Source organism: Mycteria americana, chromosome 2, assembly GCF_035582795.1.
Source record: "Mycteria americana isolate JAX WOST 10 ecotype Jacksonville Zoo and Gardens chromosome 2, USCA_MyAme_1.0, whole genome shotgun sequence".
Lineage (NCBI taxonomy): Eukaryota > Metazoa > Chordata > Aves > Ciconiiformes > Ciconiidae > Mycteria > Mycteria americana.
In genome coordinates, this window is record NC_134366.1 from 103,423,971 (window position 1) to 103,451,385 (window position 27,415).

Consider the following 27,415-nt stretch of genomic DNA (forward strand, 5'->3'; position numbering starts at 1 on the left):
CGTAGTGGAACTTAAATCCATGCTCTGGATCCTGGCCTCGCCAGCATTCAGGAAACAAAAGAGGGGGCAATGACATATACAATGGCACACTGAAAATAAAACTACCCAGAACTCTCAAGTGGCTCATTCAGGTGATAAGCACAAGTGTGCCAGTGCTTGAACACAGTTTTCTTTTAAAGCAGTGGTACCTAGTTCCCAAGCGAGGAATCACTTTGCTCTATGTATCAGGGAGCACAAGAAAGACGCAAAACTAGCAAAAAGGACACATAACCCACAGATAGTAACATACAATAAGACATTTTGATTACTTTAGTGGGACTACTCACAGCATATATGGATAATACTCTACAGTATATTTTTTTTCTGGTTGAGCATGAATCACTCTAATGTAAATTATCTCACACAGTAACAATATTTCCTCAACAATGGATGCTGCTGCCTTTGCATAAAAGCACATTCAGTGTGTGGTTCTCAGCTAGATAATAACGTTCAACAGAGGTGAAAGGTTTAAGTAGAGGATCTGGGGACGAAGTACTTGTAGGTGGTGCTGAAGTGCCCACGTCCACAGCTGCAATAGCTAAACCTCCACCCAGATATTACACAATTCTGTAGATATTTTTACTCACATTCTTATGTGCAAGATTGCTTTGGCGATACACATTGTTTTTTCTGAGTATGCACCTAAGTCTAATAGTCTGGGAGAGGTATAGCACCTATTCCATGCCTAAATTCACTTGGGATCTTTGAACTAAGTTTTCTTCTAAATAAAATGCTTATACTGAGCCACAGCACAAGCTCCCTGTGATGATTCTCACTGAGGAGGAGGGTGGTTCTGGATTCTGGTCCTCGCATAAGAAATTGGTTTTGTATTTTGTGTGGAAAAAAAAAAAAGACTGAACAAACAGTGCTCAGAGCTACATTGTATTTGTTTATCCCCAGCATGGTGCCCTAACCTCTGGGCAAGAGAGTCATGCTCCCTTTGATTTTTCTTCTTCACCAACACAGACATGTCCTTGGCCACCAAAGAACAAAGCTAGGGGTGGCACAAAGGGACTATGACTCCTTTGTAAAATCACTTGTCTTCCAACTACTCTATAGCAGTGTTAAAAAACCCACAGAAGTACTCTTCCAGCAGCTCAAGAGGCACAGTTTTGATCTATCTAGATGGAAACTTGAGAAGACTAATGGGAACGCTGGTTTGCACTTACCATAAACGTTGTTTCTGAGGTCATCAGTAAAAGCTTTAAGTAGACTCTCTGGGAAAAGTGCTGAACCAGCATGGTCAAGGTAAGTAATCCCTAAAATAAAAATAAAATTACTAGATTCAATTTTTTAAATATTTAATTCCATTTTCTCCCACAGACTACATTGTGAAGTGCACCATTCAAACAACCCTAGTGCAGTACCCCACACAAAAAGTCAATTTCCCTAAACTTCCTGAGCTACGTTATTTCTCTGCCTGACTTAGAGGTCTCTACAGCTCTCAAAAAAGCTTCTCAAATATGTTCCAATAGTCAGGCAATATTCACAGCAAGGCATCTTTCATTCACTAGTAGAAAAAAAAAAGGAGGATATAATAGGAGCCCAACACTTTGATTGCATCTTTATAATTTTTAATTAAAACCAAAATATTTCAAGAGGTCCTTCCTTTCATGTTTAGATTACACATTCTTTGGAAGAGAAAAATCTTTTTGTTCTGCCTGTACAAGACTGAGCAAGCTGGTGTCTTCAGCCACAGCACCTTGTTACTCCTAGGCACTACTTATTATGAAAACTACTATTAACACAATGATAATAATTATTATTAATAGCAACAACAATAGTATTGTTTCCTCCTTGCTGACAGACAAAGCAGCTCTCTCAAGAACTGACAAGGCCTAAATTATGCTTGAAGCCCAAAGACAGGACTAGTTTAAGTTTTAATGTATTTAAATATTTCTTGCCACTCTGCTGCACTTAACATTCAATTCATTTTTAAAATCTCCTTTTATATTATTAAGCTATTGCAAAACTTTTAAATAAAAGCTTATTGGAAACGAAGGCTTTTTCATGTTTGGCCATTTTAGATTTCTTAATCTTCAGCAATTATTCTTCCATTTCTCCAGTGTGTTTCATGCCCTTTATTAGTTTTTTCATTTCACTTACCTTAAGTATTTCAACCTATTTCAAATTTTAATAATGATGAATATGATTAAGATTAGAATTTATTAAGTATTTTAAAGGCTTTCCCTTTCCACAGGGATTTAAAACTGAGTTAAGCTTTAAATGAGAAGCCTTGACACTTGGAAATATATATAATTATATATTATGTTGCTGTAGCAGTGATTCGGTAGGTAAAGATGTGAGGCGGTGCTAATGATAAAAGCAATCTGGACTCCCACCCCTTCTCTTATTTTCAAAAGAGAAAAGCCCTCCCCTGCCTTAAGATTTCCCCACTTACAGTGTCTAGCAAAAGTAGAATTTTTAATGATGGCTTGAAGTTAGTCAAGGAAAAGTGTTTTGAGGTGATTTGAGGGGAGGAAGGTGGAAAAAGTGGATTGATTTATTAGATGTAAAGACTTTCTGGGTTTTTACTTTTTTTTTTTTTTTTGATCCTAGAAAGTTTCTCCGAAGCAGTATGAAGCAACAAATACAGGGCATACGGGGCTCAAAATGCATATGGGGGTCCGGCTGGCCCAGTTTCTGACAGGAGAGGTTACAGCCGCTTGGCTGACCTCCAAAGCACAGGGGGGCTGGAGGGGGAGAGGCATGCTGCGTCACGGAGAGAGACGGCCAGGCCCCTGCCCGGCAGAGCAGCACGGCCTCAGCCAGCAAGGGGACAGCAGCAAGAGGACACCAGCAAGGGGACGCCAGCTTTCCCTCCAGCAGGTCGTAACACTCACCACGGCCGCCCTGCGACGCATTGCCCGCCTGAGACCAGGGCCTGCCGCGCGGCCCCCAGCCTGGCACCAAACGCCTCCGCTCTGAGGTGGAGTTGAAGCGGGGAGTAACAGCCACAACCACCAGCATCGGGGCCCAGCTCGATGGCAGTGGTCAGGGCGATAAACAACCCACGGTCACTGGCTACAGCTGGGAGAGCGGGGAAAGGCAGCCCTAGAGCTGAGAAAGGGAAGAGGCAACCCTAAGCCAGAAAGAAGGGGGGAAGGACTGCCGTCCTGGAGGCAACCATGCCGGCCAACACTCTCTCTCAACAAAGGCCGCACAGAGATGCCATTTGGCTCATTAGCTCTTATGCTAACAAGCATCACAAGCACAGCCTAGTGATGCTCCTCTGGAGGCAGACAACTGCCTTTTTTGGATCCTTCCAGCCCTAAGGAGGTTGACAGCACTGAAGTGATAATGCAACCATAGAGCACGAGCAAAAACCAGGCAACCAGCTGAGGCTCCTCAAACACAAACCATCCACCGACAAGGGGACGGATGCTTTCCGTCCCGACTGATGCTCCCGTGAGGTAATGTGGACTAAAAGGTCTCTAGGTAAAGGCCCCCTAAGTGGTTTTTCAAATTTGATTCATTATGTCGCTAATTATGAAGTACAATATTGCAGTCCTGTGAAATGGAGGTAAAAAACCCAGCTGGTCATTTTTTAAATTCCTCCTCTGGGTATATTACTTTGAAAATGTGGGAGGACATTTGGCTGAGGAAAGAAAAATTATTAATTCTTAAACTTTTATTTTATCTTTAATGCTGCTGTTTAAATGAAAAGAGAGAACAGCATTTAATACTCTCTTGACTGCCCAAAAAAAGAAATAGGCTCTCTCATCATTTGAGACTGCACTGAAACAAATATCTTTACTGCTATTGCACTTTTATGCTGTAGGTTTTTTTCTTACTGTCTTATTTCAATAAAACTATATTTTTAGAGGCAAGAAAAAAAAAATGTGGCATATGCATAACACCGGCAAAGAAAAGAACGTTAATAACTTTCATTGTGCTTTTCCCCTGGTTTAATAACGTGTGCTATTTTAACTTTGTTGAACACACATTAACCAAAGAGATTTGTCAGTATATACAGAATAATATAGTTGCCCCTGTTTCACTGTGGTATTTAGTATATAGGCTGTCAGCACTATGAAATTATACTGTTTACGGAAAGTAACAGGAGAAAGAAAATATAATATGATCAACCAAAAGAAAATTAAAATGCAATATCAACTGGGACGTGGTTTCATTGCTCGGGGAAAATGTAAAATTAACTTTTAGTTTAATTTACATACTATTATGTTTGGAATGTGTAACTTACTTCATTGATCTAATAATATACCAACTATTTGATAAAATCACATTTCAGAAGTAGTTTTTTTTATAGGAGTATCGAAAACCATTCAATGTGCTGGCATTAGTTATGGAAAGTTATTCAGCAAGAGTATCAGTTCATAAGCTGTAATATTCACATGCTAATATTCTTGCAGATTAATTTTACACAGGGAACTCTGGGAACCAACGTGGGCCAGTCTGTCCTGCCGAAGAAAGCACCAGCTCAGCTCTCTGTGCTCCTTCTGTGCTACAATCCACCTCTTGATAAAGCATCCGCCTTGATAAAGCATCTCTGTGTGCCTGCCTTGGCTCTTCGTAAAACTTCATGAGTGCACATGCACGTACAGGCTCAGAAATGCCAGGGGAGCATTCGGTTTAACAGAACATTCCTATCTTTTAAATGAAAAAAGATAATGATAATTTAATTTAGAGCATTTTAAAATTAGAGTTTAAGAGCAGGGGAGAACACTGGCCTATACATAGTCTGACCGCCTGCAAAACACACAAGGCAAAAGGAAACTACCTGGATTAATCTTTTGGAGCCAAAATACCTGCTTCTGACAAAAGCACACTTTCCTAAAAGGTTATTCTGCCTAACTTTGAAGAAAGTTGAAGACATCATGTGATGAACTGAGAGTACAATAAGGAGGTTATGTCTTTATTAAACATTTCAGTAACTATTAGGCTATGTATACGCCTACCACCCAGAGGACGGTCTAGAGGGAGAGGAGCACAGAGAGACCATGGATGCAGTCCCTACAATGGCCTGCTGGCACACGGAGAGTAAGCTTTCTCCTCTTTCACACCCCACCCGTAAACCCATGCCTGGTCACCCAGCTCCTATCTGGCTAAATTATCACTACTTTGGTATTACGTAATCTGCTCTTTTAATCCCTGAAATTGTTCTTGGTGCTATATTTCTGAACTTTTGACTGAGTATCACTTCCAAAAATAACCAATTTACCTACGTTGCATGTGGCTGCCCCATGTCCACCTCCTTAACCTTTTGCCATCCTGGGATTCTACCATGGTCACCAAAACAAGCCGACCTGCACTGTGTCTTCATAGATTATTTCTCACAGCTGCAGCACTTAAATTCCTGCAGTCCAGCTGATTACAGGCTGCCAGTTACATTGCCAAAAGTTTCATAATGAAGAATGAAATGTGTAGTTACAAGGCAGCAACCGTACAGAGTCATGAATTTCGATTGGCAGATATAATTGCAATTCAGTGGGATTATATACACAATATTACTTGGAAAGTAGATACAGCCAATGCCCTGGGGAGACAGTATATATCTCAAGTACAGCAATATTAACAAAACCAGTATGAAATAGATTATATGAAAACAAGCTGAAGGCAAAATAAAGCATTATCTGTCAAAAGATAAATATGAGAGATTTTCATACACCAAAACAAAAGCAAGAGAAAACTGGAACAACCAAGTGACAAAATAGGGAGGAGAGGGCTCTACAGAGGTTGTAGACAAGTGTGGTATCATTTGGACACAGTGAGGTTTTAACAGGTAGTATCATATCAGGTACCTCAGTTATTTTAGTCATCTAAGTCAGATGCCCTTCAGAGGCAGCTCCCTCTTTCCATTGACTGCATAAGAACTTAGCCTCCCCCAGGAATGCTCCTAAATTAAATGTCAAAAGTAACTTTAACTATGTAGTACATATAACCTTTATAAAAGTGCCTGAAATCTCACAATGATACAGGGCATGATATGCCCATGCACTCTATAGACAGATAAAGATCCTGATTCTGCAAAACCATTCATGAAGCACATTAAAAGCAAAAAAAAAAGAAAATAAATCCTACTAATATGGCTCATGAGATTTGCTTTTGCTGGATATTTTCTGGGTTAAACATTTAGTGAATATTGTTATCTGTACCTTCAGCTCCTGTTTGGCATCAATTTAGACAAAAGCTATCAAAACCAGAGTATGTTTTCTGAATAACAACATGCCTTTCACCTAAACACTCCTGCTCTGCTAGACAAGGTAATGTTTTGTTTTCCTGACTTAGGGCCAAGGAGCTCTTCAAAAGACCACAAAAGCATAGTGCTTGATGGACAAGGCCATAGATGCCCAAAGCCTGAATAGTTACCATGCAGTTAAAGGAGACGCTGTTCCTCAGCATGATTTGACTTAATTGCTACAAGCCTAGTGAAGTAACACAGCAGTCAGCCAGCAGCCATGGGACATGTTCTGCTTCCCACTGCCAGTCCACTGAGTTCATCAATTCGAGTAATCACAGCTCGACCTGACTGCCAAATGCTGATCCGCACTGGACTGTGAGCAACCTGGATAATGGTATCAATATTTTAAGGGCCGCTAACAAGTTACTGAGTTCTGTGAGAAACTGCTGTTTAATTAATGTATTTTAGTGTTTGACTTGACAGACTGATTACAAAAAGCAAAGCATGAAATATGCAATTACATTTATCCATAATAAGTTCCCATTATTTTTCTCCACATACTATTGGCTTGCATTATTTGCTCTCATTGCATTATTACCACAGCAAAGCAGACAGAACATTAAAACAGTTCACAGTCAATACCATACACCCTCTTTGCTTGCTGTACTCCTCAGCAGGGGCCATACCAACTCCACAAAAGCTATTTAGGTGGCTAGGGTTATTCCAGTAAGCACTGGCACTATTCTGTGTACATAAGCCCCTACTTGCAGCTTACAGTTTACAGCTTGCTGGTATTGTGGCCTGTGTGAACGCTAAGAGAGCAAGGACTTCACATTTATTAAGAAGTCACATCCAACCCTATGAAATGTATCTTTCACCGCTGCAGAAAAAAAAATTACATGGCATCAAATTTCATCATTTGCCAGCTCCTGCATTAAATGAGACCGCAGTAAAGGGATCACTCAGCACCCACCTTCGTCCCTGTAGCCCACCTGTAAGACACAGCTTTATTCAGTGCTCAGTTTTTGCTCACTAGGGCGTGATTAAATATCGACTGCAGTCAGTGATTCTATTTCCACAGACACCTTTAACGGGTTGTGTTCCAGAACAGCTGAAGCCTTACTTGTGGGCATGAATCAGAGGTACCTCAGTTACACACGAATAACATACTGCAGCCGACTGTCTCGTCGTCTTTGGATGAAATATAAATCACAAGTGATTCATATTTATGCAAGTCTTCAAACAACTGTAGCTCACCCAAACCGAAACTAGCTTTCACACCTCCCTTGCGAACATACTACCATCTTTCAGTCTCTGTTTTTTTTTTCTCTCTCTCTGATGCAATTGATCAAATAAAAGAAGAGTTGAAAGAGAGCATATTCCCCGTTCTTCTATTAATGGAAAATGCTTTTGTTGGTTTTGCTGAAATTTTCACAGAAACATTCACTTTTGTGTAGGAAAGAGGCATTCAGAATTTCCACTGGAGATGAAAACACTATGTTAAAAAGCAATGTTTAAGGAATCTTAATAATAATAGTTTATAATAGTGGTCATTAGCTAAACATTCTAGTAGCATTCTCCTGCTCTACTTTGCTTCGAATTCTTCCTATAAAACACAGGCTTACAACAACACGTCAAGATAATGTTCGAAACTGACTTTTCTAGTCAGTTCTATTTCTTGCTCTGTGACCTGAATTAATTGGATTCATGTAAAATCTAGGACAAATTAGTGACTCTAAATATTCCCTGCAAAATATATCAAATGAAATGTGCAGTGACATGTAGAAGGCCTTTTAAATTATTTTATGGGCTTCCAAAAACACTAGGAGAAGACAAACTAAGTTCAAAATAACAGAAAACCAAAAAGTAACCCTTTTCTTCTCCCTTTTCTCCTAAAACTTATTTCGTTACTCAGAAATACTCAAATCACTATGCGCTTCTGGGAGCTAGAGCCTTCGGTTGAACATGTAACCATAGCAATAATTAAACACTCACAGGAGAACTGGTACATGAAATGAACAGTGAATGACAGCAAAAATCGGTTATCCTGACTGTTGAGGCCCTACAGAAGTACTTCCCAGCTGGCATTTCTTCTTGATGACAAGACGAGGTGCAATGCCTCATTTGGCAAATGCAACAGTACCTCCCTCTGCTGGCTTTTTCCAGCAAAGAGAAGAGACTGCTACTGCAAACCAGTAATAAAGTTATGCTCCAGTGGAAGTTCTTCACACAAGATTCCCCACAGACAGTTACAGCCCTTGATTTATTTATTCCATCCAGCAAACAGTCTGTTGCCAGGAACAGATAGTGAGGATCAACTTCAGGAATATAAGCATAAGAGAAACATAAGTTTCCCTTCAGTATCAATTACGACTGTCTTTCAGAGACAAACACATAAAACCAAATAACCATGTTACCAAGAGGAACTGTATGTAAATTCAAAGACTGTGAAATGAAGAAAGTGAGGACCGTTGGCCAGAATCCCACTCTCATAAGACGAGAGGTCTGAGAAGATTCTCCTGGCCCACAGTGAGTAGTCCTTTGCTACAACTAGTGACTACACTTATCAACCAAGCTACTTCCATCTGAAAAATTGGCAGGTTATTAGTCTACCTTGCTCAAACCAGAACAGTCCTTCAGAATCGCATCCTCCTAGTAAGAAACTACATCTTAACCTCTAGACTATGTTTTTTCACAGTCATGTTATTCTCGTATTTCCCATGTCAGCATCTTTTTGCTTTAATACCTATCTTCACCCACTCGGCTTCAACCGGTATTTCTCCCTTGACAAACCAGTAGCACCTCTCCACTTGATCTAGCTAAAAATACCATCTCCCTTTATTTCTAATGCACGATAAACCTGACAACCCATTCCAGTCCCAGTGGCACCTCTTCCAGCTGGAATTGCTTTCTCTGGGGGGGATAGAGGATTGGAAAGCGTGGGGTGGGGGAGCAGAACGCACATTCCAGAAAAAGATCTCAGAATTTTGGAAAGCTAGAGTAATTTTCCCTAACTTTACTGGAAGAATACTTTGTCAGATCAATACATCCACATCTCTTGGCTTACACTCCTAACGGTTATTCCTTACCTGGTTTACACTCCTAATCATTCTAGTAGTCAGAAAAAACAGCATTATTAAAACAGGGAGAGGTTTAATGCCTGAAAAGTCCATGTATAATGCTTGACCAAGATCTCCTGTATCACCTTTTCACGAGTAACCTGTCACCAATGTAAACTAAAACCACAAACAGGAGACAGCAACAATTTTTCAGTGTGTTTTCTATAGTGGGAAAAAATGTTAAGTACAGGAGTTTCAGTATCGCTTCTGAGTAACTACCTAAGATTTAATATAATGTATGGTGGGAATTTCATTTTAATAAGACACAAAAGTACTGAGATTTTATGAAGGAGATAGGAAGTATGAATGAAAAACTATGTATGAGCTTTTCTAGTGCATATGTATTGGGTTAATCTAAACATTTTTCCATCATAAAATCTTTTGGCACTGATTCCGCACAGAGCAAGCCAGTTTAACTTTTACTTTATAGTAATTTGATCCAAGCTGCTACCTCAAGTGAAACTTATTCAACTATAAACAGACCAATCTAAATTATAAGATTATGCTCAATTGCTTTGCCTTTACTGAAGTTCACAGACTGCATTAGATATACAGATGTCAGTAACACAACTCATTAAATAAATTTATTTCTTATTTTTGGATTTTTTTTGAAATGAGATTATTTTGTAAAATTTTTCAGGACTGGCTGTAATTTCCTAATACCTCCACAAACAATGTAATTCTTCAGTACAAAAAGCATCACCTGATTGGAAAACAAGATTTTTCCCACTCAAAAAAATAAATATCTAACAGACACAAACAGGTTTCTGCCAATAGTTTAATAGGAATGTAATTATACATTGGCATAAATGTTGTGTTAATATCTTATTATATTTGGCCTAACTTAGTTTCTACAGCTTATTTTCCATTTATTAGGGGCCTTCCCAAGCATAGATTCAAAGTCTTCAACAACAGTTTCCAGGAATATGCTAGGAATGAAAAAGCACATTTATAAAAAAATAATGTTAATAGTAAACCTCTCAGTGTTTAATTCTGAAACAGTATGACAATGGCAGAGTATTGTTAACTAGTTCTGACAAAAGTAACAAAATACCAGCTTCCTAATGACTAGGCCTGAACACAGCAGTATGTGAGAGAAATCCTACCTAACACAGGCCTGCTTTTAATAGGAATAACAGCATGCAGCTTCCAGATATTCTATTTTTTTAACTTCACTGACATCCGGCATGTTACAGCTTACTAAAAGAAAACTAAAAATCACTTGAGCTGTTGACACAAGCATATAGTTTATGACTGTCTTTCTAAGGGACTGTTACCATGTGACACAGCTTTTGGAGGTTTGGTCATTACTTTGACTCTAACTTTCGACAGCAAAAACCCACTGCTGGTTACTGCCATACAGCTGTTTAGGAAGAGGAGTTTGTGGGTCTCCCAGAGACATTAACTTGCATTGGGTACAGAGATTATCATTTCAGAGGTCAGGTTCTCCAACCTCTGAAGGGCTGTAATGGGACAAAAAAAGTATTTTCTGAAGTCCAGTGAGTAAAAAGGAACCCAAGTGAAGCCTGATAGAGCTTCCAGCTGTACTACAACGAATAACCAGAGCAGAACTTTGCCTTCAGGTCACAGAGACTTCACCTTTGCTGAAGAAAAGCAGGCTCCATTCAAACATAAGAACATGTATCAAGGTCTGATTCAGAGCCTTTGAAGTAATTATGAGGCTCCACTTAACTCTGCATGAGTTAAAGCATTAACAAATATGCTACAATCAGCACTTCCTAAACATACTGCACTGATTACCTTTTTGGTTCCAGGCCAAGTTAAAGAGCTGGGTTATGATCTGCACAGAAGCTTAAATGACCTTTGAAACAAGTGAAATTTTCCTTTCTTGAATAAAATATGCTGGGCTGCTCAAATTGCTATCTCCTCATATGGTGTCTACAGGACATCTTCAGTCTCTGGGGCATGCATGCTCTCTCTGGAAGTCCAGGTATCAATTAAAAAAGTGCAACATTTTAAATAATCCATCAACAAAAGGAGTAGGAGGGCTACAATAACAGAGGCAACAGCAACAGAGTCTCAAAATGACATAAATCAGCTTACTAGACTCAGCTACATCAAATGAAGAACTGCTCCAGAAGTGTATTCAAGACATCCAGGTGATTGAGTGTCTCCCCTAAGCACATATTATACACCTTTATTTACAAATATGCACAAATATGCCTGTGTATGCAGTACTGAGATGGGTATATGAATATATGTACAGAAGTATCCCCTTAAGAGGATAATTAGTGTTTTCACATTGCTTCTTGTAGCAGAACATAAGGAAAAGCAGATGTGAATCTAGACACTCTCTTCCCTTACAACTCTTTTCCACCTTCTCTTCTCTACCGCTTCTCTAACTGTACATTTTGATATTTTTGGCAAACAGATAACCCAGAAGTCATCATGCCTGCTTTCAGTCTCACTTAGTCAAAATTAAGGTCTACAGAACAGCATCAACACTCAACAAAAATAATAACAACTTTTGGTAACACACCAAAGTTGGGGGTTTTTGTCAGGGTTTCTTTTGTTAAAGAAAGAAAAGATACTTCACCTTAAGCATCCCCTCCCTCCCCCCAAATAACACAGACCAAAACAAAGGTATCTAAAATATCTATGTTAACCATAGTTACTGGTGGATATATTTGAAGAGAGTTAGGCACACTTCTAACTTGAATGAATTTGCATTCACTAGAGAATTTCAGTACAGGGCACTGACTTCTAGTCAGTCTGACTGACTAGGGACTGTTCAGCTCAATGCAAGTCCATTCAGTCAACTACTCTCCTCCTTTGCAACTTTACTTTGTTTATTGGGGTGCTTTATGTTTACATAAAAGTAGGATTTGGGGCACCTGTGAAGTTAATCCAATTTATGCTATTACTCACTAAGAGAATACAAATAGCTAAGTATCTTGAACCCAATAATACACTGACACTACTGATACAAATATACAGAATTTCATGTTTAATAACAACCTTCCAGTGGATACTTTTGCCTACAAAAATGAATTCCACAGTTGCTCCTCTTTTTTTATGGACCCAGCAATAAAGCAATTACAACTTTATCCCCATTTTATAACCATACACCTGAAGAATATTTTGCTGCACTTCACTAAATCATGGTATAATTCGTCTCAATTAAAGGGCATCTTTCAATACTAACAACATTAGAAATGAAAGAGAATTATAATTTCACCACAAATTATTCAAAGCACTAAATACAAATGGTCTGATTAACTCGAGACTAGCATTGAGAATGAATAAAAGACTATGCATGGAAAAACAAATATTCCACAGTTTCCCTGCTCTCTGAACTCTGAGCTTAAAATCACAACTCTGCCACGACACCAGCTATTGCCTCAAGGCAGCTGAGAAAACATTATGCAATTAAAAATCAAGGTCTTCCCCCACAAAATGTATAGTCTTGCCATATTTGAATAAATGACAATACCAGACACAACATTCATAGAACATATTTTACTCAGTTTATGACACAAGATACTTGAAAATACTATCCAGATAAAAACACACATAGCATACTCTGCCTCCAGTACTGACTACAGGATTGGATCCTGAATATGAGTACCAATTTCATATCTGGAGTCTCCATAACTATCAGAAACACACTGAAGTGCTGGAGTTGCTGAAGTTCCTTACCCATGCGCTAAAGCCTGGTCCTTCTTTATAGACGATGCTGTACAAACCAGAGACTGCTGAACACACCTGTTCCTTACATGGGAAAAGGATGTCAGGTGGCAAGTTGAGAGTTATGCAAACTAAGAAAATCAGGAATTGATTCTGTAACATGAAGCGAGGATGAAGAGGAATTTTAAGTGAGGTGAACATTATTTATGACAATTAATTATCAAATTAATAACAAACAGTGTTGTTATAAATGGAAAAGTAATAGTAATTTGCTAATATTTCAGAGCTAATTTCTGTGCTGTTCATTTTCAAATACTTCCTCAGACTTGCTAGTCTAAAACTATAACTAGAAGTAACATGACAGAATACTATTGAGTTTCTATAATGAGCTCTTATTATATCCTGAGAATTTCTACCTTTTGTTGAATTTCTGCTTGCGGACATAATACTACCATATTCCGCCAAAGCAAGTATGTTGAAGGCAACAACAGTACGTTTGGTTCTTATCACTTGCATTTTAAAGCTACTTATTTGTCATTAAGATGAAATTAATTCGTAATTCCTGTTTATTTTTAGCAAAACTGCAAGAACATTTTTCACCAAAAGGATCACCCAGGAGATACAAAAAAATGAAACACCTAAACATATTAAGAACACTTTCTAAAGTAGTTAGTAGAGGTACCCAGTGGAGCACAGAAAGGCTAAGGTATGGGCAGGGGGTTGGAAAAAGTAAGGGAAAAGATTATAACTCTAAGCACAAAGAAGCACAAAATCAAGTGTTTAAATAAAAACTTAAATTTTAAAATTACTATGTTAGGGTGCCCTCATTTTTCTCCTTCATTACAGTTACCTCAAGAAGGACCTGATTTTCAAAGAATTGTAAGATCACATCCATTGTAAATCTGGTTAGGTCAGATGTCTCAAGTCTGCCCCACCACCTTTCAAGTTAGAGTATCCGAAATTCAAACAATTAAGGGGGAAAAAAATCTTGGTCAAAATATTCTGACACAATGATAACTCAAAGAATGCATCTAACCCAGTGCATACACCAATTGTTTCCACATGGTTCATTCCAGATCTGTTTAGTTCTAAAAACTGCTCTCCAAATTTGTGCCATAAATACCAGAATGGGAATGATCCCTATTATGACATTTAGTCACCACCATAACACAACTAATGGCTTCCCAATAGTCAACGTAGAACAAACCCAGGCAATTAGCTGCACAGAACATCATGCAGGTTTCATGTGAGATAACTGCTTTGACGAAGTTTGTTTGCAGTCGGACAGCGAGCCTTCCTCAATGTTTTGTATAAATACCAGATATCTGGTACTTTATCTCCACAGAAAGTCAGGATAAAGTGATAAAGTGAACCTCATGAGATCAGTTATTGCACAGTGTACACAGATTTTTTTTTTTTTTTTTTTTTCTAAAGGAGCAAAGTACGGGCTTCCCTTCTCGAACTTGTGCTGACAGAGGAATATAAGAAAGGCATTAAGGGTAAACTTTTCCCCATGCTCACCCCTTTCTGTTTTTCTCCCTTTCCCCCTCCCAACTTGAAACACTTATTTCTTTCTGCTAAGGGAGATGACTGTTAGGCACTTAGTGTTCTCACCACAGTGAGACTAAAATTCCTGGATTTATATATGTACACCCATTTATGTATATTTATTTATGTTTATATTTTTACATATACCCATTGTAATGACTGTTCAGTGGAGAGACAATAAGAAACAATCAGTTTTGATAGGAATAGGTTCTTGCTTATATGACTTTTTCTCTAGTGTTTCATTTTTTCTCATATCATATTCCTGTCTACAAGCTGGGAACCCCAACCAACCTATATCCAGAGGACTACATTAGACTAGACTTCTGTTTTCTCCTGTGTCATTCCACAAGGAATATGTAGTGCAGTGAAGTACATTCAATGCACACAACATTGTCCATAGCTCATTTACATGAAGAGCCTGAACATAAGGTTTCTCCTCTGAATTCAGGTATTTCTGTTCTCAAACTATGGGGAAATTCAATCTACAGCCCAAAAAAATGGAGATGCAGAGTGACTAGAAAGACTACAAGTCAGGTAGATAGATTATTAAAAAAAAAAAAAAGTATAAAAATTAATCTGTTGTCCTAAAGGAAAAAACAAGAGACCTCCCTTCCACTCACCCCTCTCACATCCAGAAGCTCTTTATAACTATATTATAAATATCAATTTTACTAATTTGAAAAATTCTCATGCTCTTTCAGTACAATCCGTGTAAGAACTTAATAATTTTTAAAGCAACAGTAAGTTCTAGAAACATGTAACTTAGGAGGCATTTGAAGACGTTAGAACTAGCCAAAGGCAGGTTTTCCCCCTAACTTGCTAATACCCACCCATTATAAATAGTTTTACATGTAGCACTGAAATACAAAACCTGAAGAAGATCATTGTAAATTAACCGCTATTTGATCAGTTCAGTATGTAATCACATTTCTACTATAAGCATGGAAGGAAGCAGAACCAGAAGTGACTGACATTGGATGTTGGATGTACCCACAGGGTATCTAGCATTCAGATTTGAAGATTTGATCAGGCACTTTTGGAAACACGACAGCTGTCACGAGATTATTTGGTACTGTTTCCCCCACTTCACTGGCACTGAAGTTTATCCAGGAAGCGTTGCAGTGTAATCCTCGTGACACTTTACAAGTACACCTATCCTTCTCTGTACTTGCAGAAATGGAAGAAAAACTGATTAAAGTTCTGATGGTAACAGCTATTTAATCTCTCAGGAGCTGTCACGCTCAGTGATGCAAAGCTCAGAGAATCGACCTAGTGCCTCCAAACAAGCTTTACACACTGTGAACTCTGCAATAGTCCACACATTTAAAGGAAGGGAGGTTTTTGTTGGGTTGTTTTTTTTTTTAATGGGTAGCTTCAGCTCCCATGAGCTGAAAAGCTGGCTTTGCCTTTCATTAGAGCTAATCAGAATATAAATATTCCAGTGAAAGCAGGTGTTTTTAAATTTTGCATTTGGGGGGCAGGGAGGGGAAGATTTCTCCCAACCCTTGAAAAACACCAGATGGAAAGGAAACTCAGTAGAAAAAAATGCGGTGTAACTCACTAGGATTTATACTTTTTCATCGTTCCTGAAGTACTCAACCTCATACTATTACAGGCATCTCAGGATAACCAAAAGGGTGAGTTAGAAAAGGGAGAGATAGATGGCTTTGCCCCTCAGAGAGCATTTCACTGGACTAGACCCACCCTTTGGGCAAGTTGATACTGAAAAACAGGGGGTGGAGGGTGGGTTTGTTTTTATACAGCCTACATCTCAAGGAGGGTTCCCATAGCACCACAGGAAGGCTTTGTCTTCTATACCCAAATCTCTCGTAGCAGGTCAGATGAAGCCGGGGCCATGGCGGTGCACACTAAATGACAGTGCTGGTTCCACATCCCTGTGGTGCAGTGACGCTTTCCGTGCTCTGCAGATGAGCTTCGCCAAGCCTGAACATAAGGCAGCTCTGAACAAAATCATCATTACTTCCTTCCTCACTCCCAGAAGTCTGATTGCTATCCAAACAGTAGTTTATCAACCAAAGATCACTTTAAATTCTATTTCCCAACCAAAAAACCCTAGGCCTCTAAAGAAATAGAAGACAGAAAGTTTACAACTAAACTTCATAATGTGCTATGAATGTTACTATTGAAATGACTTTTTGTGGTATGAAAAGGAATATTACAGAAGCTTACTTTTTGTCCCCAGACATCTGTCTCTTTTCCCCCTTACTCACACCCATCCTCTTCCTTCAGCTCAGTGTTTTACAGACACTGAGAGGCTTTAAAGAATGCAACTGAAGTGGAAATCACCACTCATGATCAACCCTTCTCAAGGAAAATATTTCACAGTATCAAATCTTAAATTGTTGTTATGAACTGAAAAAAAACTGTCATAGGTTTTCTCCCTTCCTTCTATATTTCTGCTCTTGGCGAGCTTCGAGAAATACTAAGACAGTTCACTGATCGAACTTTAACTGGAAAGTTAACAATCCTTAAAACAGAGGGCTTGATTTCATTAATGGAAAAAACCTGGCATGGACATATGCCTCAGTCAAATCGGACATAGTTGTAAACAATAGAATGGAAAGGAGTTTGTGAGTCCCACTCACAAGGGCTCCTCTGTCCCAGGAAACAAGGGAAGTCAGCTGCGGTGCAGTTCAGATGTGTTGTACTCTTTATTTCCTTATTTTATGTTCAAAATACACCTTTGCAGCCATCCCTTAAAGGTTATTTTTGCATTTTTAATGTCTCTTGCATATAATGTCATGTTACACAAAACATATCTTACATGGTTTTTAGTTTATTTCTTACGTACTGCGAGTCTTCCGATTCACTTCTAATGAATTTAAATGGCGTATGTTTTTCTTCACTTGCAGTAGTATTAACTTATCTTCTTTTCAGAAGGGTAACAGGTCATTCTGCATTTGTATTATTAGGCTATCTCAGCAGCATTGTACCTGTCGCTAAACATCTATGCTAAGGTGATAAGAAGATGATTATTACCGTATTGCTACACTTCATGACCACCTTCTACGATACGTTACTTCTCAGACATTCACATTCTTAAGGGAATGCATTTAAAAGCTGTTACTCATTAACCAAATGTTTCATTTGTTTGTGAACACAAACTCTATGATCAAGTAACAATGGAGTGCAACAACCTACGTACAGTTTTGTCTGAACATCAATTCAGTCAGCTTCCTAGCTACGCAGGCAAGTTTATGTGTGGGGTAGAAAGTATCATGTCTGCATCTGGCAAAGGCTCTTTTTTCATGCGGTCTTTAATTTTACTCCATTCAGTCCATCAGGTAGAGTTCTTGCTAGTTAACCACTTTTATTTATCTGCTTTTATCCAGTCTCATGAGAAGGCAACATGCATTATCAAAGCAAATTGTCCATCACAACTGAGATAAGACAGGCTATTAAGAAGAGTCTCCCATTCTGCTCACTGGGCTTACACACTCCTACATTGATTAAATCTGTAACAAATATTTTCCTAGTGTGGGACGAATGGAAGATGATGACAGATTTTTTTAAAAGTTGCATACTGCCAGAGCAGCTGAGTAACATTTTGTTTTATGACAATTCTAACTGTTTACATTGCAAGAAATTATAGGCACATATACAAATAATAAAAATGTGACTCCCAGTCACATGTTTCGTAAGTTACTTAGTAAGTTACACTCCTTAATAAATTACTTGGGAAATGAATGGCACAGCAGATGAACAGTGTATTTTACTCAACAGCAATACAAAGTCCTTTTTTTTTTTTAAAGAAAGGCAACTTACGTTTGTACCCATTACTGATACCATCAGTTCCAAATTACTGAATTATGACAACTTTAATGCACTGTGTGGCATGAACATAAAAATGTGGAAAATCCTGGGCTTCAATTTCTTCCTCAGGAAGAAATTACAGGACAAACTTTCTGATGACTGTGTAACTTTACCTGACCTGTTCATAAGTTTGCAAAGGGGTATGAACAGTGATATTTGGTGTTTAATTGTGCATTAATGAAATTAATTCACGCAACATTAATTTAATTAATGAATATTTGTTCAAATGAGCTTTCTGTCATCTTTCAAAATTTTAATTTAGGACATTATTCTGCATATTGCCAGAAGAAGTAAGCTTGGTGGTATAATTGTCCTTCCCCAGCTAACCATGTCACCAAAAGATCACATCCTTGGATATCTCTCTCTTTTAAGAAGACCGTAAGTGACAAAAATCCTGTCCAGTCATGTTCTTAGCTTTCTTTTAAAAGCATTTTAGATCCTGTTGCTCCAGGGACTAATCTGAATGAGCACAGAAACCACATCTTTTTTACTTCTCTTGCAAAAGCCATATTCCCCTGGCTGCTACAAGAATGGAGAAGTGAGTCAGTATAATCCTGAAAGCAGGAAGGGGGAAATAAAATAGCGGGGAGAGAAAGACTTCTCTCCCAAAGATCTGCCTTCCAATTTTATATGTATATTTCACATACCAGAAAAAAGGCAACTTAACACGTCCCTGCATGACACTGTCACAACAGCTGCCTGCTGGGGGTTGCATCCCCATCGCAGGCACCTCACAGACCATCGCTTGTCTACAGCAGAACAGAAGGTGAAGGGGCAAAGAGTGTCACGCACAGGATCTATCTGGGCTGCCAAGAATACTGCCAGGAGCATAACGACTTGCCTCATTAGCAATGAAACTAATGAAGTCTGACTTTTTACTGCTTTGTCACCTCTCTTTATGCCTCCCTGCCCTACTATACCCCTCTTTCTCCATAACTCTGACATCCATTTCCCACACCTTCAGTTCTTGACACCACCTTTTCCATAATACCTCCAGAAACCACATCTCCGTCTCCTAACAAATGTGATAGGAACCTGTCTGTGATCCAAATTGTTTGTGTGCAAATCAGTATGCAGATGTGGTAACACTATCAGCGTTATTAAATTAGGAAGATTAAAAAAAAAAATACCAACCCCAAGTTGACATATTCACAAGAATAATTTTTTTTAGTTCCGTTTTTAAGTTTCTGAGTTCAGTGAGGTATAAAAAGAAAAAAAAAAAACCACCTTACGAGTATTTTAGTGTGACATACAGGAAAACATCTGCATAGAATATTCCTGTGGCTTGGGCCAAGACAACCTATTATAAAAAGCCCGAGACATTTGAGAGCTCAGCATCCTACTTCCTGAATACCATCTCCGAGTTCAGCATCCCACTAGCCTCCTGCTCCGCAAATATATTGTGCTGTCTACCCATTTATCAACCTCTCATATCAGTGCTTTTTACTATGCAGCACTCTGCAGTATGGTCTTCCTGAATTCAATGACAGCGTTTTCACACCCAAGCAACACCTCTGCAGCATCTCTCTGATATCACGTATGCAATGAATCAAGCTGATCAACAAAAACTGACCTCTCACCTCTCCGTCTGACTGGGAGTACCCTTAAATTCTGGTGCGCAGCTCAGATATGGGAATTGCTACCATAACATATAATAGAAATTTCAAGAGCTTCACGTGCCAGGTTCTGATTTTTGCAGGGGAAATTCCAATATAAGTGCAGGGACACTAGCAGCAGATCATATCTGTCTGAAAGCTTACATATGCTCTTTAATTAGTCATCTTACTTTCATATTTAAAAACAAAAAAACCAAAACAAATCACATAAACATCATACAGAAATATGCTGGGAAGAAATCAATACACATCTCACATATAGCAACTTCCTAACAACGGAGGAGGACAAACAGGAGACTCTAAGAGGAAGCAAAGGCAACGGAAGGAAGGATGCAACACTGATGTGGGATTCTGTAGGAACAAGATTTTGGTGCATTTCCAATTTTTGAGGAAGAGATAAGAAAGCATCTTGTGCTTTTCTAAATAAAACATCTGCCTGTTTTAATACTTTCATACACTAATATACATCTTGTACAGACATTAATTTTAGAGATAACATATCTTTTAATTAAAAGTGCAATTTTTTTAAATTCATGGTTGATACCCTGCAGCATCTACAGAGTTCCATAAAGTATCTTTCCAAATCTAATATTTTTTGTAATCTCTACATGTTGATTTAAAAAAAGAATGTCTATATGTGATTATTTCCTGTTGTAAAGAATCTAGTCCCAAATGATCAATATTTATTTCTAAAATACACCTGAAAATTCATGTCAACTGTATCAGGTTTACAGGATTTGGTACTTTGCTTTTTTGCTCAACACTTCTGTATTCCAGATAGAGGTTTACATGTCTTGTAGTATGTGGCATAGGCGATTACGGAGCCAGTGTAATGGTGCAGTGAACATCTTTATATGGGTACTACAACACGAAATCTGAAGTTAAAACTGAATTATACATATTACTCTGAGTAATACAATTCAGAAAGATAAGATATTACCTGTTTCTTTGAGGGAATTTTTTTCCTCTAACTAAACTTTAAAGTAACTAAAACTTTATTCAGTGCTGAAATATTACAATGACAATATCATTGACTACTCTTCACTAAGAGCTATGTCCATCACAAAGAGCAAAAGACCACCCAGATCTGGGTGATCAACTGAAAGATCAGTCCTGCATGGAGCAGACCACCGATAGCCTTCTGAACCCTGAAATGCAAGGTATGAAATTCCTTAACAGTACCTCTTACTTCTATGTAGGCAGAGGAAAACATCAGAAACTAACACACAGTTGCTGTTACTCTATTTGGTACTAAATCCACTTTATGTTCCACACATGCTTCCTCTTTGATATCAATTCTTTAGATAACAGCTTATTTAGATAACTACTGCTGACTTGAAATTGACAGGAAGCATTAAGGGTTTACATGAGCACATATATTGATTTTTTACAAAACAATTGTCACATAGTTGTGCAGTTACACTTCCCATACCACAGCTTCTTTTTACAATACCTTCTCCAGCCACTAAACGCATCTTCCCAGATGTCTTCTAGCATTTCAAACTGTCCACCAGTAGCCTCCTTCAATAAATATAATTTCTTTTGCTTTCTCCCTCCTCCCCCCCCCCCCCCCAATAAAAAAAGCCAATGTGTTTCACAAAATCAAACCACGTTGTGACAGAGGGGCTACAAAGGACAGGAGCAGATTACCAGCCAGAGATCTCACAGCCACTGAGGAGAGAGTGAACAAGCCTTGCACAATGGTAGGAAAAGGAGCTCCCGGCTTTAGACACCAAAATGAGAGGTTTAGAAGATTTCTTCTCTGTTCAGGATGAGCTAGAGATGAGGTAACTCAGTGAGACTTATTCTCCAGCACAATTAGCAGCTCTTCCAGCTACCCAGAATCTCACAACAAAAGCAGCCTCATCCTTCCCCTCCACATTGCTTTTGCTGCCTTTGGGCAGGAGAGGTAAGCGCTGGATCAACATTAACATATGCCAATCTCAGCACATGGGTGAAATCATTTTACCTTTCTGGGGCATGCTGTCCCTCCCAGGACTGTAGCTGCCTAGCTCAATTCTGGCCAGCAATGGGTGGGTGGGCTTCAGGGAACTCACAATTAAGTATTGCATCTGACCATAAAATGGCACGTGCCTTGCTTCTGGTTCAGCATAGAACTTAGACAACAATTAATCAAAATAAACTTATCCCTCATTATCAAACTGGTTTTTAAACAGCATGACTCATCATATTGCATATTGCTAACTTGCTCAAAGAAGCTAACTATGAAAGGTTTTGATGAACACATACAGTCACTTAGTTGTCACCAAGAAAAAGAAAAAAAGAGATTAAAAAGAACAGATTCATCCACAGGTAAAAATGAGTAATAATTAGGAAATCAGCAGAAAGTAATATATACAAACAGAAGTAGAAGACAGCTACCAGATCAAACAGAATGGTCTTTAAAAAAATCCAAACAAAAAACCACTGGAGATGTAAAAAAAAAAAAAAACAAAAACAAAAACAAAAACCCAATTATTTTAGGATACAATAATTACTCCAAATATATTTTTTTTTTTTTTAAGAGAAATTAAAAACCTCAGACACAAGGCTGGTAGAATTTCTGGTTTGACAAGGCAAGCAAACTGGCACAGCAGTAGAGAAACTGAGGTCACGCCTACATTTGCAATCAAGAGATGGGCACACCTCTTCAGGCTCACAGGACACTCATCTTCACAAGTTTCCTAAAATATGAGCATCAGCTACCTATCAACAAAATTACTCTGAGCTGACACACCAGAATGCATTTCCTGCATCTGAAATTCAGCCAAAACACCAGATTACCCCAAATGTGACAAAACAGATACGCTTTTCTGTTCTCGGGGGACAGAGCTGACCTTTGCTAACCAAGCCACTAAGGACTAACTGAAATGCATGGAGAAGACCTACTTTTCCCATTCTCCTACTTACAGGAAAAGTCTTGGTGTGAAAAATTACTGGCAATATGAATAAAAAGCCTTATTTTTGTGTAAGGTCAGATCCAGTACCCATCTATTCCCTAACTGAACAATAGAATAAACTCTCCTACAGGTGACCAGTTCATGAGACATCATTTGAGTTTCAAAGAAACAAAGGCCAATTCTGTTACTCGAAGCTTAGTTTGCCTTTCCTTTTTGTTTAACAGGCAATCTACATTATTATTGTTAGCTGTATATAATCACACATATCACAAATGTTCATACTACTAAGGTAACACATGATTTGTCACATGACTGTTGTTGACGTACGGGACTGTGGCCAATTTGACATTAATTGGGACGGTGCATCTTACCTCAGTTAAAGACTACCTTCAAATAGTCAGCAGCCCTTAAGGATACGTGATTGCTAATATGTGCTGTTTTTTATTTGGGGGATGGGTATCCACTGCTTATCGCTCTTGGAAAGCTCCCACTGAAATGGACACAGCTGTCTTAGCGGTGAATACTGGCACACAACTGAAACTGGAAAGGTATCTTGGGATTAAATGCTGCACCGCAAATCACATGTCAGCTTTTTCTTTTTTAAAACCACAATACAAACTGGAGCTGATATTTTCTTTGCTACGATAAACATCTCAGAAGCATATTCATCCCCATTACTTAACAACAGAGCCTATAAGCTCCTGCCGATCTCTTTATCCATTTCTAAAGCACAATTTACAATCCTACACTGCAGATAAGGGTACGCTGCTCACAAGATTAAAGTCAAGGTCACATATTGCGCATACACTGCTGCCTGTGAAACAGGGATCCGTTTCACAGACTCCACATGTATTTTTAGAAGGGGCTGCTGTAGCCATCAGCTAACAGCCCCTGAATTACAAAAGTGAAGATAAACCTTGACTTAAAAGGTAAAATGTAAGGCTTCTGTGCCAAAACAGACAGACCCCTGATGATTCAAGAAGGCAGAGTAGTTCCTTTTATCCCTTCACAAAACCTGAAGGGGAAATCCCCAACACATTCAGTACGAGCCTAACTTTCCTTCTGATGGAACCAAGAGTGAAATTCCCACAGACTTTGACAGGACCACGGGTAGGCCACCTTTGAAAAATCCTGGTTTTATAGTATGTCCAGCAGCCGGTGTTCCTTACACACATCTGTTGCACCTTCTTCTCAACAGGCACTTGTACAACTATTCGTACTAAAGCTACAACAGAAGCACTAGCACCATATGGGCATGCATTTATGACACAGATAAGGTTTCTGCCTTCCCTTACTGGATGCCACCAAGCATCAGCAATCAGGAAGAAGTGAAAACATTGATATGCAATAATTATTATCATTATTATCACATGCTGCTCATAAGAAGTTGACATTTCCAAAATTCAGCATTAGGCTTAATTCATGGATACCTAGACAGGGACTCCAAAAATTCTGTTCACATAAAAAGTGAGCAGCAAAATCTGGATTTTTATCCAACTTTAATGACGGAGAGATCTTTGAGGCATGCCCCAAATAAAAAAGCAGAGCAAGATATTACTATTAACTACCTAAAAATAGAGATCATTCTCTTTTGCCTAGTGGAACTAGTTAAGATTGTACTAGAAGGGATTAAATTGCAGCACCTTTGTGCAGTAGGGAGACACCCAGCAGAGATCAACCCCATGAACAGCTACAGGTTCCTTAGTGAATCAGTGTTTGTACAATCAGGACTTACCCATAAAGCTGACCCATGGCTGCCAGAGATGTAAAAATTCTACCTCATCCCCCAGTCTGCATGTTTTGGCAGGTGACTGAAAATGCTTAAGTAGCTAAATGCCTCAAAGCCCCACTAATTTTTTTAAGTCACTTGGAGAAGGCCCCTTTACTTACTATTGCTGCTGCTAATCTGTACATCAGCCACCTTTCCTTCACCTTATTTCAACAAGGCAACAAAGACCTAGAGCTTTAAAAGCCATTTTATAACACCAACATCAGTGTCAAGACCTTCAGCAAGTGAGGATACAGCTACGTGGCTAAATAAAAGGAGGCCAAGGAATCAGTACAAGCAACATGCTTATAATCAACACTGCTCCGCTGTCAGCCAGTTCCTGGACTCTCTCTGGGACTAGTCCAACTAGTCAGCTCTGAGACAAACAGACGTGTAAGGCAGGGGACACTTAGCCTTACACACCTGGCCTAGGAATCTGTCCCTGGACACCTTGCATTTGGCACTACTGGCAACACTTGAAGGCACAAGTTCTTGACTAGAGGAGAGATGCTCCTGTTTTTAAGACAAGAATCCCAGACAGGACACCACGTGTATGTGCAGCTATCAGTTAATGACACTGATCTTCCTCATGGAGGTGACAAGCTTTCAAGACAAATGGACGACGGTTTATGAATTGAATAACATGGTAAAACTCTGAAGGGGAAAACAAAGGACAGAAGGAATTTGCAACCTAGGTCACCTTACCATAGACTATTATGTGATTTCAATTATCTAATATTATGACAGATTCTATTTTATACCCTGTATTTGGTTTTGCTTATCTTTTTCTGGAAGTATTCTAAACTATCTATCGTCCACATCTTATTTTAGTAGGTTGCATGACTGAAGTGTAACTCAGTAGCCTACATTAGCCAAAACATTTTCAAATGGAGGTAAACTCCTAATGTTCTGCCTTTGCAGTGACCTCCATTTGGGAACCCAGACTGATCCACCAGACATCATTCCTTAGCAGACACACTTTACTTCAAAACTGGGGAGCCTCATGAGAAACCAGCCTGATTCTCAGGAGTTTTGAAAAGTCATATGCTTAAATGTCTAAACAATGTTTCAGTTACAAAACACTCACTTTTCAGAATCTTGGCCTGAACATAGGACAAGCAGTTTCTTGTTACCAAACTTTCACTGATGCAACTCATGTGACTAACACCAGACTGTGAAATTAACTTACTGGATCTTAGTTAAAGAAAAGTTCCTCAAGCTGCTGCCTGAAATTAGGTTTCTTCCACACCCCTCTGGATGCAAAGTGTAACTCCATTCCTTAGCAAACACCCATGTGTGAGAAAGCCTGTTCTTGCATTCGATCACCAAAATCCAAAGAAATGACAAAAAGGAGCAGTAACACAAAACCCTTAACAGAAAGAGTGGCCTAAGCAGGTTCAGGACATCCAAACTGATGCTATTTACTCTGGCTCTCTACTCTGTGTTTTTCCCCTAAGTATTCTGAAGTGCTAATATCATGGGCAGTGACACCTCTTTTACTAAAATAAATTACTGTCGTATATCCATCACGATTAGATTTGAAGTAATATGTTCAAGCAACGTTTAATGTCGGGAGGAGAAGAAATCTATATAACCTGCAAAAGCAATTTACGAAGGCCTGCCTAACCACAAACCTTTACAAGACAAGGGCTGTTTTACCAGCTTAATTTGCCCCCCCCCGCGCCTCCTTAATATCTCGCTTTGCATCTTGTCGCTGTACCCAAACCCTGTCACTGAACTCATGGCACCCCGGGGCACCCGTGCCGCAGGCGAGGGAGAGGCGGCCTCCAGGCCCCGCCGCGCCGCTGAGGGGGCTGCGGCGAGGCCAGCCCAGCGCTCTCTGCCAGCGCCGCCCCGCTTCCCCCGCCGCTCCCTCGCACCAGAAACTTCCCGCCCGCAGACGAGGCGAGCCGGGACCGGCCCGGGCCTCCCCCGCCCCCGGCCCGCCCCTCACCCGCCCCTCTGGGCTGCGCCCGGCCCGCGGTACCTCGGAGCCGGGGGAACTCGCGCTCCCGGAGGTGGCTCAGGCTGCCGCCGTACCCGTACTCGTACCCGGCGGGGCAGGCAGCCTGGAAGGCGCGGAAGGAGAGCGGGTCCCCCCGCGGCGCCCCGGCCATGCCGCGGGCTGCAGGCGGGAAGCGGGGAGAAAAAGTCTGACAAAAACACCGGCGCGACTCTCCCCGGGCGGCGGAGCCTCCCCGCCGGCAGCGCTGCGGGCAGACACTGCGGCCGGCCCGGCCCGGCCCGGCCCCGCAGCGCCTCGCTCCTCCCGCCTCCCGCCCCCGGGGGTGCCCGCGCCCCGCCTGCCCGCCCTGACCGGGCAGGGCCCGCAGCCGCCCGGCTGCCGCTGAGCCAGGGACTGGGGCCCGGACAGGGAGCCGGCGGGCGCACTGTGCGCTGCAGGCGTGGGCTGTGAGCCGGGCCTGGGCCTGGCCCCGGCCCCGGCGGCAGCAGCAGCAGCCGCACAGCTCCGCCGCTCTGCTCGTCCGAAAGGGGCCCCGTGCACCGGCCCTGGCACCGCTCCAGCCGGAGCCCCCTCGGCAGCAGAGTCGTCTCCTACCCACGCTCGTCACCCGGGCTTAGACACCGATGCCGGCAGATCCCCACGCCCACGGACCCAAGCGGAGCCAGTCCAGCGTGAGGTTTCTGGAAGCGCAAGGACAGGGGGTTTGGTTCACAGTAACAAGTGTGCCTCTGCTCACATCCCCTCCTACTGAGGCACACTATTTAAAATAGGGGTAGCTCATGGACATCTCTTTTCCCTAAAATTTTCAAATTCAGTGCTCAAATTTTCCTCATTT

At 40.2% G+C, this 27,415-nt stretch overlaps 1 protein-coding gene across 1 annotated transcript in view; it reads right to left on the minus strand.

Annotated features, from left to right (window-relative positions):
- The window catches only part of MOCOS (molybdenum cofactor sulfurase), a 225,560-nt gene extending 198,708 nt beyond the window's left edge, over nt 1-26,852 (minus strand). The window contains exons 1-2 of the mRNA XM_075494151.1: nt 26,602-26,852; nt 1,209-1,298 (exon numbers count right to left, since the gene is read on the minus strand). Of these exons, the coding sequence (XP_075350266.1) occupies nt 1,209-1,298; nt 26,602-26,731 (220 nt within the window). The 5' untranslated portion in view covers nt 26,732-26,852. The remainder of the gene's footprint in view (nt 1-1,208; nt 1,299-26,601) is intronic.
- Between the last annotated feature and the right edge of the window lie 563 nt (nt 26,853-27,415).